Source organism: Schistocerca serialis, chromosome 9, assembly GCF_023864345.2.
Source record: "Schistocerca serialis cubense isolate TAMUIC-IGC-003099 chromosome 9, iqSchSeri2.2, whole genome shotgun sequence".
NCBI lineage: Eukaryota > Metazoa > Arthropoda > Insecta > Orthoptera > Acrididae > Schistocerca > Schistocerca serialis.
Window position 1 is genome coordinate 437,444,566 of NC_064646.1, and position 13,304 is coordinate 437,457,869.

The 13,304-nt window shown below is 44.0% G+C and overlaps 1 protein-coding gene across 1 annotated transcript in view; it reads right to left on the minus strand.

The window, feature by feature from the left end:
* Positions 1-3,694, minus strand: part of LOC126419690 (tetratricopeptide repeat protein 28) — a 183,604-nt gene extending 179,910 nt beyond the window's left edge. Inside the window, exon 1 of the mRNA XM_050086874.1 lies at positions 3,632-3,694. Coding sequence (XP_049942831.1) covers positions 3,632-3,694 — 63 coding nt within the window. The remainder of the gene's footprint in view (positions 1-3,631) is intronic.
* Positions 3,695-13,304: the final 9,610 nt, after the last annotated feature.

Consider the following 13,304-nt stretch of genomic DNA (forward strand, 5'->3'; position numbering starts at 1 on the left):
ACCTGTTCACAACTTACCACAAATTCATCCTGCGCACCTTTTGCCGAAATTCCATATTCTGTTTAAGCTTACACGCTCCTAGATGACTGCTTTGTGAAATACACTGAAGCACCTAAGAAACTGCTACAGGAATGCAATTTCAAATACAGAGATACGTAAACAGGCAGAATACGGCGTTCCGGGCGGCAACGCCTACATAAGACAACAAGTGTCTGGCACAGTTGTTATATCGGTTACTGCTGCTACGATGGCAGGTTATCAAGATTTAGGAGAGTTTGAACGCGGTGCTACAGTCGGCGCTCGAGCGATGTCACACAGCATCTCCGATGTAGCGATAAAATGGGGATTTTCCCGTACGAGCATTTCACGAGTGTACCTTCTGTCAGGAATCCGGTAAAACATCACATCTCCGACATCGCTGCGGCCGGAAAAAGATCCTAAAAGAACTGGACCAACGACGACTGAAGATAATCGTTCAACAAGACAGAAGTGCGACTCTACCGCAAATTGCTGCAGATTTCAATGCAGGGGCATCAACAAGTGTCAGCGTGCGAACCATTCAACGAAACATCATCGATATCGGCTTTCGGAGCCGAAGGCACACTCGTGTACCCTTGACGACTGCACGCCTCGCCGGGCCCTTCAACACGGACATTGGACTGTTGACGACTGGAAACACTTTGTCTGGTCTGACAAGTCTCGTTCCAAATTGTATCGAGCGGATGGGTACGGGTATGGAGACCATGAATTCATGGACCCTGCATGTCAGCAGGGGACTGCTCAAGCTGGTGGAGGCTCTGTAATGGAGTGGGGCGTGTGCAGTTGGAGTTGTATGGGACCCCTGATACATCTAGATACGGCTCTGACAGATGACACGTACGTAAGCATTCTGTCTGATCACTTGGACCCATTCATTCCCGTTGTACATTTCGGTAGACTTTTTCAGCAGGACAATGTGACACCCCACACTTCCTGTGTTGTTAATAGTGGCTTCAGGAAGACTATTCTGAGTTTAAACACTTCCACTGGCCACCAAATTCCCCAGACATGAACATTACTGAGTATATCTGGGATGCCTTGCAACGTGCTGTTCAGAAGAGATCTCCACCACGTCGTACTTTTACGGATTTATGGAGAGCCATGCAGGATTGATAGTGTCAGTTCCCTCCAGCACTACTTCACACATTAGTCGAGTCCATACCACGTCGTAATGCGGCACTTCTGCATGCTCGCGGGATCCCTACACGATATTAGACAGGTATACCGGTTTCTTTGGCTCTTCAGCGTACAATGTCAGTCAAATGTTGAACACAATTTCATTTCAGAAAGTGTGAAGTTAAATAAAAATAGTAGTTAAAACGTCATCCACTTATTTTAGTTGACTGCAAATTTTGTAAATTTAGAGTCAGTCAATTAGTCGCGTTGTAAATGATCAGAATATTGAGCACAAATCTCTATTAAGTCAGTAATTTTCTTCCATTTTCAACAATACACTGCAAAGCGTACTGCAGTCAGCAGCCGGTATCTTTGTTTTTACAATACTCTTAATACCTTGGTATCCATTTTTTTATTGATTTGAGTGAATTGCATCGTGTATTTCAAGTCCACTGCTGGATTAAGGTCTTGTCCAGATTTTTCCATGCACTGTATTGACGAGGTGTATGCAACTATGTTACTCCAGCATGTTTTATAATGTATCAGATATTTGCGTGTCTGACTCCTCATTTTTATATCAATTTATTGCACTCTATCAGTTTTGTGAATTACATGTCGTTAGCATGCTTTAGGAATACCTATTACGCAATCATAACTTTAACAATTTATTGGATTCGAACAGTTTCGTAAATTAAAACTATATACTGCTATGTTACTTTACATATACCTATTACTGAACCATCAGTTTAAGTCATGCTTACAAAATATTGACACTTTTTTTTTTAAGGGAAGAATGGAAAATCCAGTAGAAGCCGACATCGAGGAAGATCAGTTTGGGCTACGAAGAAATGAAGGAGCGCGCGAGGCGGTACTGACCCAACGACTTATTCCAAAAGAAAGGCGAACTTCCGTTTGCAGCACTTTTAGATTCTCATTGAAATTATTAAGCTTTCAGGGATAAAAAAATCTACAAGTTGTGCAGAAACCAGACTGTAGCTATAAGGATCGAAGGACATGGAAGGGAACAGACGGTGAGAACGGAATGAGACAGTGTGTAGCCTCTGCCCGATTTTGTTCAATCTTTTATACAGAGCAAGCATTTAAGGAAACCAAGGAGACATGTGGAAAGGAATTTGAAGTTCAGACAGAAGAAATAAAAACTTTGCGGTCTACTGATGACATTTCTTGTGCCGGACGAAATAACGCTCATCGGTGCAACGGTGGATTCTTAACTTTACTCCTAGAGGGGCCGAGATGGGAAGATTAATGTATCACACTACTCTTCACACAGAGAACCGCTGACTATAAACTTGTACGCAGAGTTCTCAGTTGTGGCACTGCTGGCTCTGTAGAGAGGCGACGCCGTCGTCTTCGGCGATGACTGCCGACTGGGCTCAGCGGCAGCGCTCTCGGACGTAAGTAAGCGAGCTGACGCGGTGCCGCGTGGAACCTCTGACAGCGATTACGTTTCCGCGTGGTTCCGGCGCGAGCTACCGGCCTTGCCTTAGCACCTCGCTCTTGGGACGACACCGCAACAATGTCAAAAACGGCCGAGGACTTGGAAGGTAAATTGAAGAGAATTGATAGGTCTTGAGAAGATGTAAGATAAACAACAGTAAAACAATGATGCTGATGTAATCAAATTAGGAATCATCGAATTTGTAGTTAAGTAGTAAGAAGCTTTTTCTAAAGGTATTTTTTCTGGGGTGATGCATCGTACGGACGTAGCACGCGGATGACTAAAGGTTCGCCACGCGGGGTAGCCGCGCGGTCTCAGGCGCCTTGTCACGGTCCGCGCGGCTCCCCCCGTCGGAGGTTCCCTCGGTCATGGGTGTGTGTGTTGTCCTTAGCGTAAGTTTAAGTTAGAGTAAGTAGTGCGTAAGCTTAGGGACCGATGACCTCAGCAGTTTGGTCCCATAAGTCCTTACCACAAAAATTTACCAAAAATTCAGACGACAAGAGAAAATAAACTTTTCAGATGTGGTGCTACAGAAGAACGCTGATGTTTAGACGTGGAGATCAAACAACTAATGAGCAGGTAGCGAGTCTAATACGAAAAAAAAATAATTTTATGGCATAGCTTAGCTAAAAGAAGCAATTACTTTGTAGGGCACATCGCAAGGCGTCAAGGAATCGTCAGCTTGGTATTGACCGGAGTGTGTGTGTGTGTGTGTGTGTGTGTGTGTGTGTATCCGGCCGGAGTGGCCGAGCGGTTCTAGGCGCTACAGTCTGGAACCGAGCGACAGGATAGAGTAGCGCGGAGAGCTGGATCAGACCGGTCTTTGGATTGAAGACCACAACAACAACAGCTATAACTATTTGTATATGCTTCAACAAACGGCGTGGCTTAGTTCATACTACCGGATACGGTCTAGTATGCTGCGTATTACGGTAGAGTTACATCAGTCGGATGTTGTCTTCAAAGAAAGTAATGACCATGAAGATCTATGTTTTATGCAGATGAGACGGAACTCACCTTCGTCCTCTCGGCGTTCTCGTATCTCTCGGAATTACGGGAAGATCCTCCTTCAACCTCCATTTGATTTCCACTAAAATAGTAATGTAGTTTAATAGTCGATTAAATTCCATTTCGGTAGTTTCTTATGTGTGATAATAGTCGTTACATACAGAGGATTGCCGGTCGAAGTGGCCGTGCGGTTAAAGGCGCTGCAGTCTGGAACCGCAAGACCGCTACGGTCGCAGGTTCGAATCCTGCCTCGGGCATGGATGTTTGTGATGTCCTTAGGTTAGTTAGGTTTAACTAGTTCTAAGTTCTAGGGGACTAATGACCTCAGCAGTTGAGTCCCATAGTGCTCAGAGCCATTTGAACCATTTGAACCATACAGAGGATTATTTGTTTCAGAAAACAAAATTAGGACATGACACTTCCTGAGAGTCTTGCTATTCTCTCACTTATGAAAGCAGAATTTATCGCAGAAAGTTTCTGGCTTTGCGGTGGTGTTTATTTTATTTTATTTTTTAATCTGATGTGCGGGATAGGAAGCGACGATTCTTAGAAATAACCTAGGAGCATACACATGGTACGTTAAAATTGAGCGAATCTAGAATAGTTTTACTAATCTCACATTGCATTTCGAGAATATAATTATAAAGAGTTTACCTTCTCAGGCTCTGCTTGCATACTTCGAAGGAAGTGATCTCTTACCTGTAACAAAGGAGATATCAGTTAGCATATCAATTGGTAGGTAGGTTTTGAAATAGTATGCTACAAACTCTAACGAACAAGACAAACATGCTGAGAAATGAAGTAAGCAATGAAAGGATATAAGTACTGAGTGAAGTGGTGCATTGGACTCGCTTTTCGGAGTACACCGGTTCAAATCTCCTTTCACTCAGCCAGATATAAGTTTTCCGGCGCATAGATTGTGCTCCGTCTCCGGTGGAACGATGAACTCTAAACGAGCAAGTGACTATAATCAATTCCTAACCTGTTACCCTAACACTGTAGAAACGTTAATACATTACTGCCTTGGCAGTTTGCACTGGAAAATCCTCTGAAGACGTACGAAATTGCTTTTCATCTTGTTCTTGCATTGTTGTTGTATAATGGATGGGAATGTAAGGCGGAAATCACAAAAAACCTAGCGTAAGGAAACAGCTTTCTGCTCAAGGTCATTGAGAAGTTTGATAAGTTGAAAGTGGGAAGCTTGAATAGTGATGTGGGCCGGGCAAATGACCAGTGGGCAGAGCATTTATAAATGGGCATTTGCCCAAAGCATTTTAAATGCCCAAAATTTGGCCGTTTATGTAACAGTGTTTTTTGAAGTTTTTACTACTAGAATATATAATTTACCAATTAAAATAAGAGACGGAGCGAAATTATCGATATTAGAAGTTAGTAAATATTCACATTTAAACCTACGTATATCATTCATTGCTTTTATTACGAAGAACGAAAGTTAAGAAGAGGGAAGCAAGTTTTTTTTTTCTTTTTTTACTAGCATTCCACCTCGCTGTACCAAGGAAGGGCGCCATTTATAATGGCCATTTTCTTATTACAGATCTACTCTTCACTCTCGCTCTCTCTCTCTCTCTTGCGCTCGTATTGTCACACACAATCTGCGTTGAACAGTTATGTAGTGATTTCTGGCTAAAAACAAAAAACACCATTGTCCTTATGTCATCGTTCTGTAATGTAACAAACTTTATAACCCGTGTCAAATCTCTGAATATTATTGAGGAATGATTATTGATAGCAAAATCATTACTGAATGTGTTACACAGCTGGCACGTGTTTCTTGATGATAAATGTGTTCTTGAATGTTAAACTGTTTCCAGCGAAAAAAAAAAAAACAAAAAAAAAATGCTTTACTGTAACATGTAGCGACATTTGAGACAGGCTGGAGTTTTCCATTCTGCTCCTTTCTTTATCTACTTCCGTATGACTGCGCTGCTGTGAAGATAAAATTGACCTCATCAAAGATGTAAAAAGTTATGTTCACAGTCCAGTTTATTTTCCGCAGTAACTCTCCCCCAACCCTCAAGCAGCTTTTGCAACATCGTTACCCAACCACTAAAGAAGTAGTATTGCAAAACACCTTTCCATTACAAAATATCAGCTTAAAATTTTTTAAAGGCGGCTCTTATCAATTAACCTTTAAAAATGTTTAAATTCCTGAAATTTATAAATTTTGAGCATTTGCCCGGGCATTTATCCTGGCCATTTGCCGTAACTTATAAATGAGGAGCTTGAAAATTCAACAGCTGTACAAGAGAATCAGCTAGCTTACACGTCCAGAAGCAAATTTTTCGCGTGACTGGGTTCACAGTCAGCTGTGATCCACATCGTATAAGCGGGGCAGAGACGAAGGGGGTATCATTCTAGCTAAGACACAGTGCATAGATGGGGAATTCCAGTGGCATATGAAACTGTGACACATTGGCAGACTATTTTGTTCGGCCCCTAATGTAAAGGTATGGGGTTTTGTTTTTTGCTTGTTCTTGAAGTGAGAACAACTGTGTGAGGTGAAATGACAAGTTTAATGTCGCAGTATTTCTCATCAAATTACAGCTTTTCACATTTCTAACTCGCCAACATAAAAACAGCGCAATGGATAACGCATCTTGCCAACATTAAAAAGTGAAATAAGTTTATACACAACAATGTTAAATATTGACTCTCTGAAAGAACATTAATCTTAAACACAATATTATGAAAGTTTAATTGGAAGTTTCTTTACATTAATCCCAAGCACAATAATATGAAAGTATAATTGGACATCTCTTTACAAAATTGCTCCTACACATACGTTATGATGTTGGTCAGTACTACGAAGATCGTCCGATTCCAGTTTGAAGTTCGGTACTATTTAGGATGACAATCAAGTCTACGGTGGATGGTTAGTCAAGTGACAAATTTGAGCGCAAAATTACCCAAGGCCGCTCGAGTTTACAGTGGACACAAGCTGGTAAACCAACAACGTTTACGCCTCTGCACCCGGTATTTACCTTAAGCTGCGACGTGCTGCTGTCTGCAAGGCCACTTTCTCCCACTGAAATTCCTACAAAACTATTTTGGCCTTTGCTGAACTTTCCGGCAGAACCTTTGCCTATGGTTCTCGTTATGCAAGAAAACATGTACTCAGCCCAAGTCTTATTATGTGGCGATATACATGTGCATGGTTGGAGCAGAGTGGATGTTATAGTGTCCTCTCAGTTCTCGCAAGAACATTATACTAATCTGGCTGGTTCGTTTCTCCGCAGTTGGAGCTAAATGTTGCTACAGATTATTTTAGCTGGGGGGCAGCCGCTGTGAATGCAGTGTCCACACCAATTTCTTCTCTGCATCGTACGAAGTGTTAAGTGCTTCGTTCTGCATTTGACGCCAGTTCAGAGAAGAGTCCAACCAAATTTCTCTCTTGTCCTGCTCATGGCAGAACTGTCTCCCTCCACTTGCGTTCCTTTTTCACGTCACGGCTTTTTTCGACCAATAGGAGCGTTCCTCTCATTTTGTAGAAATACCCTCTACCAATCCCAACGTCCCTTCTATCAAACTGCGTCGAAACTTCAGTAGTTTTCTCGTTCCTAGTGAGTTTCCGCCAATCGGACGTTTTGTGCCCGTTCTAGACGCCTAAAGTACATTGACCTTTCCGTGTGTCCCACTCGCTGGACGAAAATGCGTCGCTTGCTTTTGTTCGTATCCTGTTGGAATTTCGAAACGCAGTTTTCTAAAGCTTCTTCTCTGTTCTTGTACCGATGCCCTCGTTACAGGCGGCTCTCCAGCTTGAATCACCTGGCCCAGGGTCGCTGTCCTCCTTTCTGTCACCCCTTTAAGTGGTTGGCAGCGTAACTCACACAGCACGGTTTCGCTACGCCGTTGTGGAGCTGGCTTTTCAAAAGTAAAAGCGACTCGACTCGCGTTCCCTGTTCTGCCTTCCGCTCAAAGCCATGCATTGTATAGGAATGGTGTGTTAATTACCGTCGATTAACTGTCATCCCTTTTTGCATTACATATTGGTAGGCAAATGTTCTCATAATTGTCGATTTACGTTAGGTGTCATCTTCTCATTGCGATTTGTAAAGGTCTCATGTAAGGTGCGAATCTGACCATCTATTCTGCCACCTTACACTAGGAATACGCATTTGAAACAATAAAGCTGGTCGCCTGTTCGTGTGTTAATGTCGTCAGCATGCATGGAAAATGGCTGAAGCGCTGTGAAACCACGAGCACGCGGTAAGGCGTTGGACCTCCACGGTTCATCACGGAAAGTGAAGGTCGGAGGACTACCCGTCTCCAAAGCAGGATAGATAGCGATCTGCAGCAGATCTGACGACAGCGTACAATGGTAGTGCAAAACAAGTGTGTTTCGGAATATATTGTTTAGCTCACTCTGTTGAACATGGGGGGCTCTGCAGCAGATGGCCACTACGCGTCCCTATGTCGACCCATCGACCCATGCTCCCAGTCACGCGATGAATTTGCTTCTGGACGTGTAATATAGCTGATTCTCTTCTACAGCTGTTGATTTTTCAAGCTTAGTGGTGTAAAACGTCTGCGCATTTGTAAGTTGCGGCAAATGGCCAGGATAAATGCCTGGGCAAATGCCCAAAATTTATAAATTTCCGGGAATTCAAATATTTTTAAAGATTAATTGATAAGAGGCGCTTTTAAAAAAAATTAAGCTGATATTTTGTATTGGAAAAGGTGTTTAGTGTATCTGGGATTGTAAAACAGTTAAGATCCTTAGACGCCAGAAAGGCATCTGGCCCAGACGGTATCCCCGGAAGATTTTATGTTGACTATGCTACAAATATAGCACCATTATTATCCGTCACCTATCAGAGATCATTGGAACGGCAGAAAGTTCCACGGGACTGGAAGAAGGCCCAGGTCATAGCGATCTATAAGAAGGGTAGAAAATCGGATGCACATAATTACCGGCCAATTTCACTGACGTCGATTTCTTGTATAATCATGGAACATATTCAGACATGAATCTGAGAAGCTCAACTGCAGAAACCAGCACGGTTTTAGGAAACAGCGGTCATGCGAGACAGAGCTGGCCCTCTTTGTGCATGATATACAACCGGCTCTAGATACCGGCTCCGAGGTTGATTCCATATGTCTCGACTTTCTAAAGGCGTTCGACTCAGTTCCACACTGTCACTTGGTACAAAAAGTGCGCGCTTTCGGTCTATCCGATGACATATGCGGTTGGATAGAAAGTTTTCTAACAGACAGGGAGCAGTATGTCGTCCTGAACGGGGTAACTTCAACAGAAACAAGAGTAACTTCAGGTGTGTCCCAGGGCAGCGTAATAGGTCCTCTGCTTTTTACGATTTACATAAGCGACCTGGTTGATGGTATTGACGGCGGCCTTAGACTGTTTGCCGATGATGCTGTAGTCTACAGGAAAGTAGTATCACACGAAAGTTGTGAACAAATCAATGAGGATTTGCAGAAAATAAATGCGTGGTGTAATGACTGGCGGTTATCTCTCAATATTAGTAAGTGTAACCTACTGCGTATAACAACGCGAAAATCCCCATTAATGTACAAGTAAAAAATAAATGGTGAGTCTCTGGAAGCGGTAACATAAGCCAAGTATCTGGGTGTGACTATTCGAAATAATCTCAAATGGAATGATCAGATTACACAATTAACGGGTAAGGTGAACTCTAGATTGTGGTTTATTGGTAGAATCCTGAAGCGGTGCAGTCCTTCAACAAAGGAAATAGCTTACAGTACGTTAGTTCGTCCTGTCTTAGAGTATTGTTCGTCTGTATGGGACCCTTACCAGTTGGGTCTGATTCAAGAGATTGAGAAGGTCCAAAGAAGAGATTCATTACTGGTACATTTAGCCATCGCCAGAGCGTTACAAATCTCATAGAAAGTTTGAAGTGGGACACACTTCCAGATAGATGACTCGCTAAACAGAAGGGGCTGCTCACTAAATTCCGAAATCCAATCTTCACCAAGTTTCAAATCAAGTAATGATCATAATTCAAAGATAAGGGAAATAAGAGCTCGTACTGAGGCGTTCAGACAGTCGTCTTTCCCTCGCGCGATCCGCGAGTGGAACAAGGGGGGGGGGGGGGGGGGATATGACTTTGGCGCGAGTTGTGCCCTCCCCCACACACCGCTTGGTGGCTAGCGGAGTATATATGTAGATATGTAGACATCGCCAGTTACGATTGCAGTGAGCACAGAATCGTCGATAATGGGCCGCGAGTCGTGGAAACTTGCCGCCTGATCAGATGAATCACTCTCCTGTTACACCAGGCCACAGGTCGTGCCCGGATACGCTGTCCTGCAGTCGTACGGTTGCTCGAAACATGTACCGTGCCACGGACGCTAGCTGTTCGGCAGTAATGTGCTACGGGCACGTTCATCTGGGCTGTGGTGTTAATAAAAGGTAGCTTGATAGCTGTGGACTACGTGAGTTTTATTGTGGATCACCTGCACCTCTTCATGGTTGATGTCTTCCCAGAGTGCGATGGCGTCTTCCAGTACGATAACTGGCTGCGTCACAAACGCCTAATCGTGCTGTGAACTAACACCGATGACTTGCCCAGCAAAATCGCCTGACCTGATCCCAAAGGAACGCATCTGGGGCGCTAGCGCCGTGCCCGCAAACCACCTCACCTGCGTGACCAGTGCGCAGGAAAAGTGGTGCCACGTATCCGCGGTAACCTACCGAGGGATTGTCCAATCCATGCCATTCGGAATCGCTGCCGTATTGCATTCCAAAGTGAACCAACGAAATACTCAGCAGCTGTCCATAACGTTTCGGCGCATCAATGGGTGAATCGTGCAGATCACGGCCTGTCACGAGCCTTTCTGGTTGCCCCACGTGGACGGCTTTCTTGTTACTCCTCTAAACAGTAACAGTATTGTATAAGTGTGTGTGTGGTGAGTGCGTGCATAGTGCAGTACCGTGTTTGTATTGGTGCTAGTAGTTGGTAACGACGTAGTTTTCTCGGAGGCAGACATTTCGTGCCATTTCAAAAGGAGTCTCTGACAGCCTCCCTTGATGTGATTAGGCGAACAAACGCCTCGTCATTGACTGGATGCATAAGCCATCGCCAGTATGTTATACAGGATGTAATTAAACGATACCGATAAGCTACAAGATGTTGTTGTGGGTGTCTTGAGGAACAAATCGAGGGTAATGTCATACGACGGTCACTCCAAAAGAAATACATTTTTTTTAATCCATCTTTTATTCTACATGTTTGAATGTTTTACAGTGTGTAGATACATCCTTTAGGAACAATATTTTCATTTCTCCACATAATTTCCATCCCTCTCAACTGCCTTACGCCATCTTGGAACCAGCGCCTGTATACACGCACGGTAAAATTCTGGACCAACCTGTTGGAGCCACTGTTTGGCAGCGTGCACAAGGGAGTCATCATCATCAAACCTTGTTCCACGTAGAGAGTCTTTCAGTTTCCCAAAGAGCTGATACTCACATGGAGCTAGGTCAGGACTGCAAGGCGGGTGTTTCAGTGTTGTCCATCCGAGTTTTGTGACTGCCATGTGGCCGTGCATTGTCGTGCAACAGCAAAACATCCTGCTTTTGCCGATGTGGTCGAACACGACCCAGCCGAACTTGAAGTTTCTTCAGTGTCGACACATATGCATCAGAATTTATGGTGGTTCCACTTCGCATGATGCCCACAAGCAAGAGTCTTTCCGAATCGAAAAACACCGTAGCCACAACTTTTCTAGCAGAAGGTGTGGTTTTGAATTTTTTTTTTCCTTGGGTGAATTTGCATGATGGCACTCCATTGATTGCCTCTTCGTCTCTGTTGAAAAATGATGGAGCCATGTTTCATCACCTGTCACAATTCTTCCAAGAAATTCATCCTCACCATTTTCGTACTGTTCCAAAAGTTCGCTGCATACCGTTTTTCTTGTTTCTTTGTGAGCCACTGTCAACATCCTGGGAACCCGCCTGGCACAAACCTTTTTAAACGCCAACACTTTCAGTATTACGCAAACACTTCCTTCCCCTATCCCAACGTAGCGTGACAATTCGTTCACTGTGATGTGTCTGTCAGCCGTCACCAATTCGTTAACTCTCTGCACATTGTCTGTAGTGTGTACAGTACGAGGCCTGCCGCTGCGAGGACAATCCTCAATATTGCCGTGCCCGCTTTCATCACGTAACCTGCTTGCCCGCCGACAAACTGTACTGCGATCGACAGGAGCATCTCCACACACCTTTTTCAACCTCTTGTGGATGTTTCCCACTGTCTCGTTTTCACAACACAGGAATTCTATGACAGCACGTTGCTTCTGACGAACGTCAAGGGTAGCAGCCATCTTGAAGACATGCTATGACGGCGCCACTCACGGGAACAGGTTGAACTAAGTTTGAAAACAAGCGGGAAGGATGTATCTACAAACTGTAACTTTCACACATGCAGAATGAACACTGTATTTTTACAAAATAGTGTGCATTTCTTTTGGAGTGACCCTCGTACAATAACGCTAGAGAGCACTGTTATTCTTGGCTTGGCGCTAGGTGATACTTTGAGCAGTAAGCACGAGTTTTTACGCTCTGCAGCGGTGGTCGTCAAACTCTTTTGCTCAAGAGCCGATACTGACTTTGTGGGGCGGCACCTCAGAACGTATTTTATTATTAATTCGAAAGCTCCATAAATTAGAGTTTATGGGCGCTCAATAGAGAAACTACAGGAATGGCGCGACAAGTTTGCCGCCGGCTCCCACGTAGTGATCGTTAAAGCCGGCACCATTTGGAACACTTCCTATCGACTGATCTGTTTCAGATTGTTGCCACCCTCGGTGACTCCAAAGTTGAGACACTTGTAACTGCCTGACTTGTTGTTGTGTTGCCTGTGTGAGCGGATGGTGGATTGTTTAAAACAGTGATCGTACTAAATGCACTATTCAATATGAAACGTGATCACCAATGTTTACTAAATCTTTGAAATGTCATCTTTCTTGTACCGGTACCCCTCGCGTTGTATTACAACAGCCTTCATTTAGTTTTATATTTCTTGCTACAAATAAGTATGGGACTCTGTAACACGCGTTCACGAATCTATGTTACCTGCACGTCGAAATTTATACCGTGACAGCTGTTCCATACAAGTCGCGCACGCCTGTGTGTTGTCAGTACTGGAAGACAAACAACAACAAAATTTCTGCTCCGACATTTTCTAAGCTCGCAGTGGCCGCGCCTCTCGCCCCCTCTGCCCCTGAGGTAAGCGGCGAACCGTGCCTGCAAGGGAAAATCCCCGACGCAACCCCCTCAGATTTACTGATAAGATGACCCGGTACAAGCTCAAAATGTGCAACATCGAGCGAATTGGACGAACCACGACATCGTGGTTATGTGCTCGCGGTGTTGGAATGAAAATGCCAGCTCCCATGTTCAAATCTCCCTCGTGCCCCATTTTTTTTTTCACAAAATTATCACCTGTCCGTCCGGTCACTGACGTATCTGTTCGCTGTATTCAAATTTGCCTCTGTGTCGTGACGTAACGTCCGTTTGTAAAAGCTAGGTGTAAGGAAGGGACCTCCAGACCTAGGTACCTCCTATTTGCTCCACACTAGTACCACATGTTACGAGTCTTTCCTTCCGTTTTGGAAATTTTGACCCTTTTTTATTTCTTTTTTGTAACATAGTTCACTCCCGTTTATTTCTTGTTTTCAT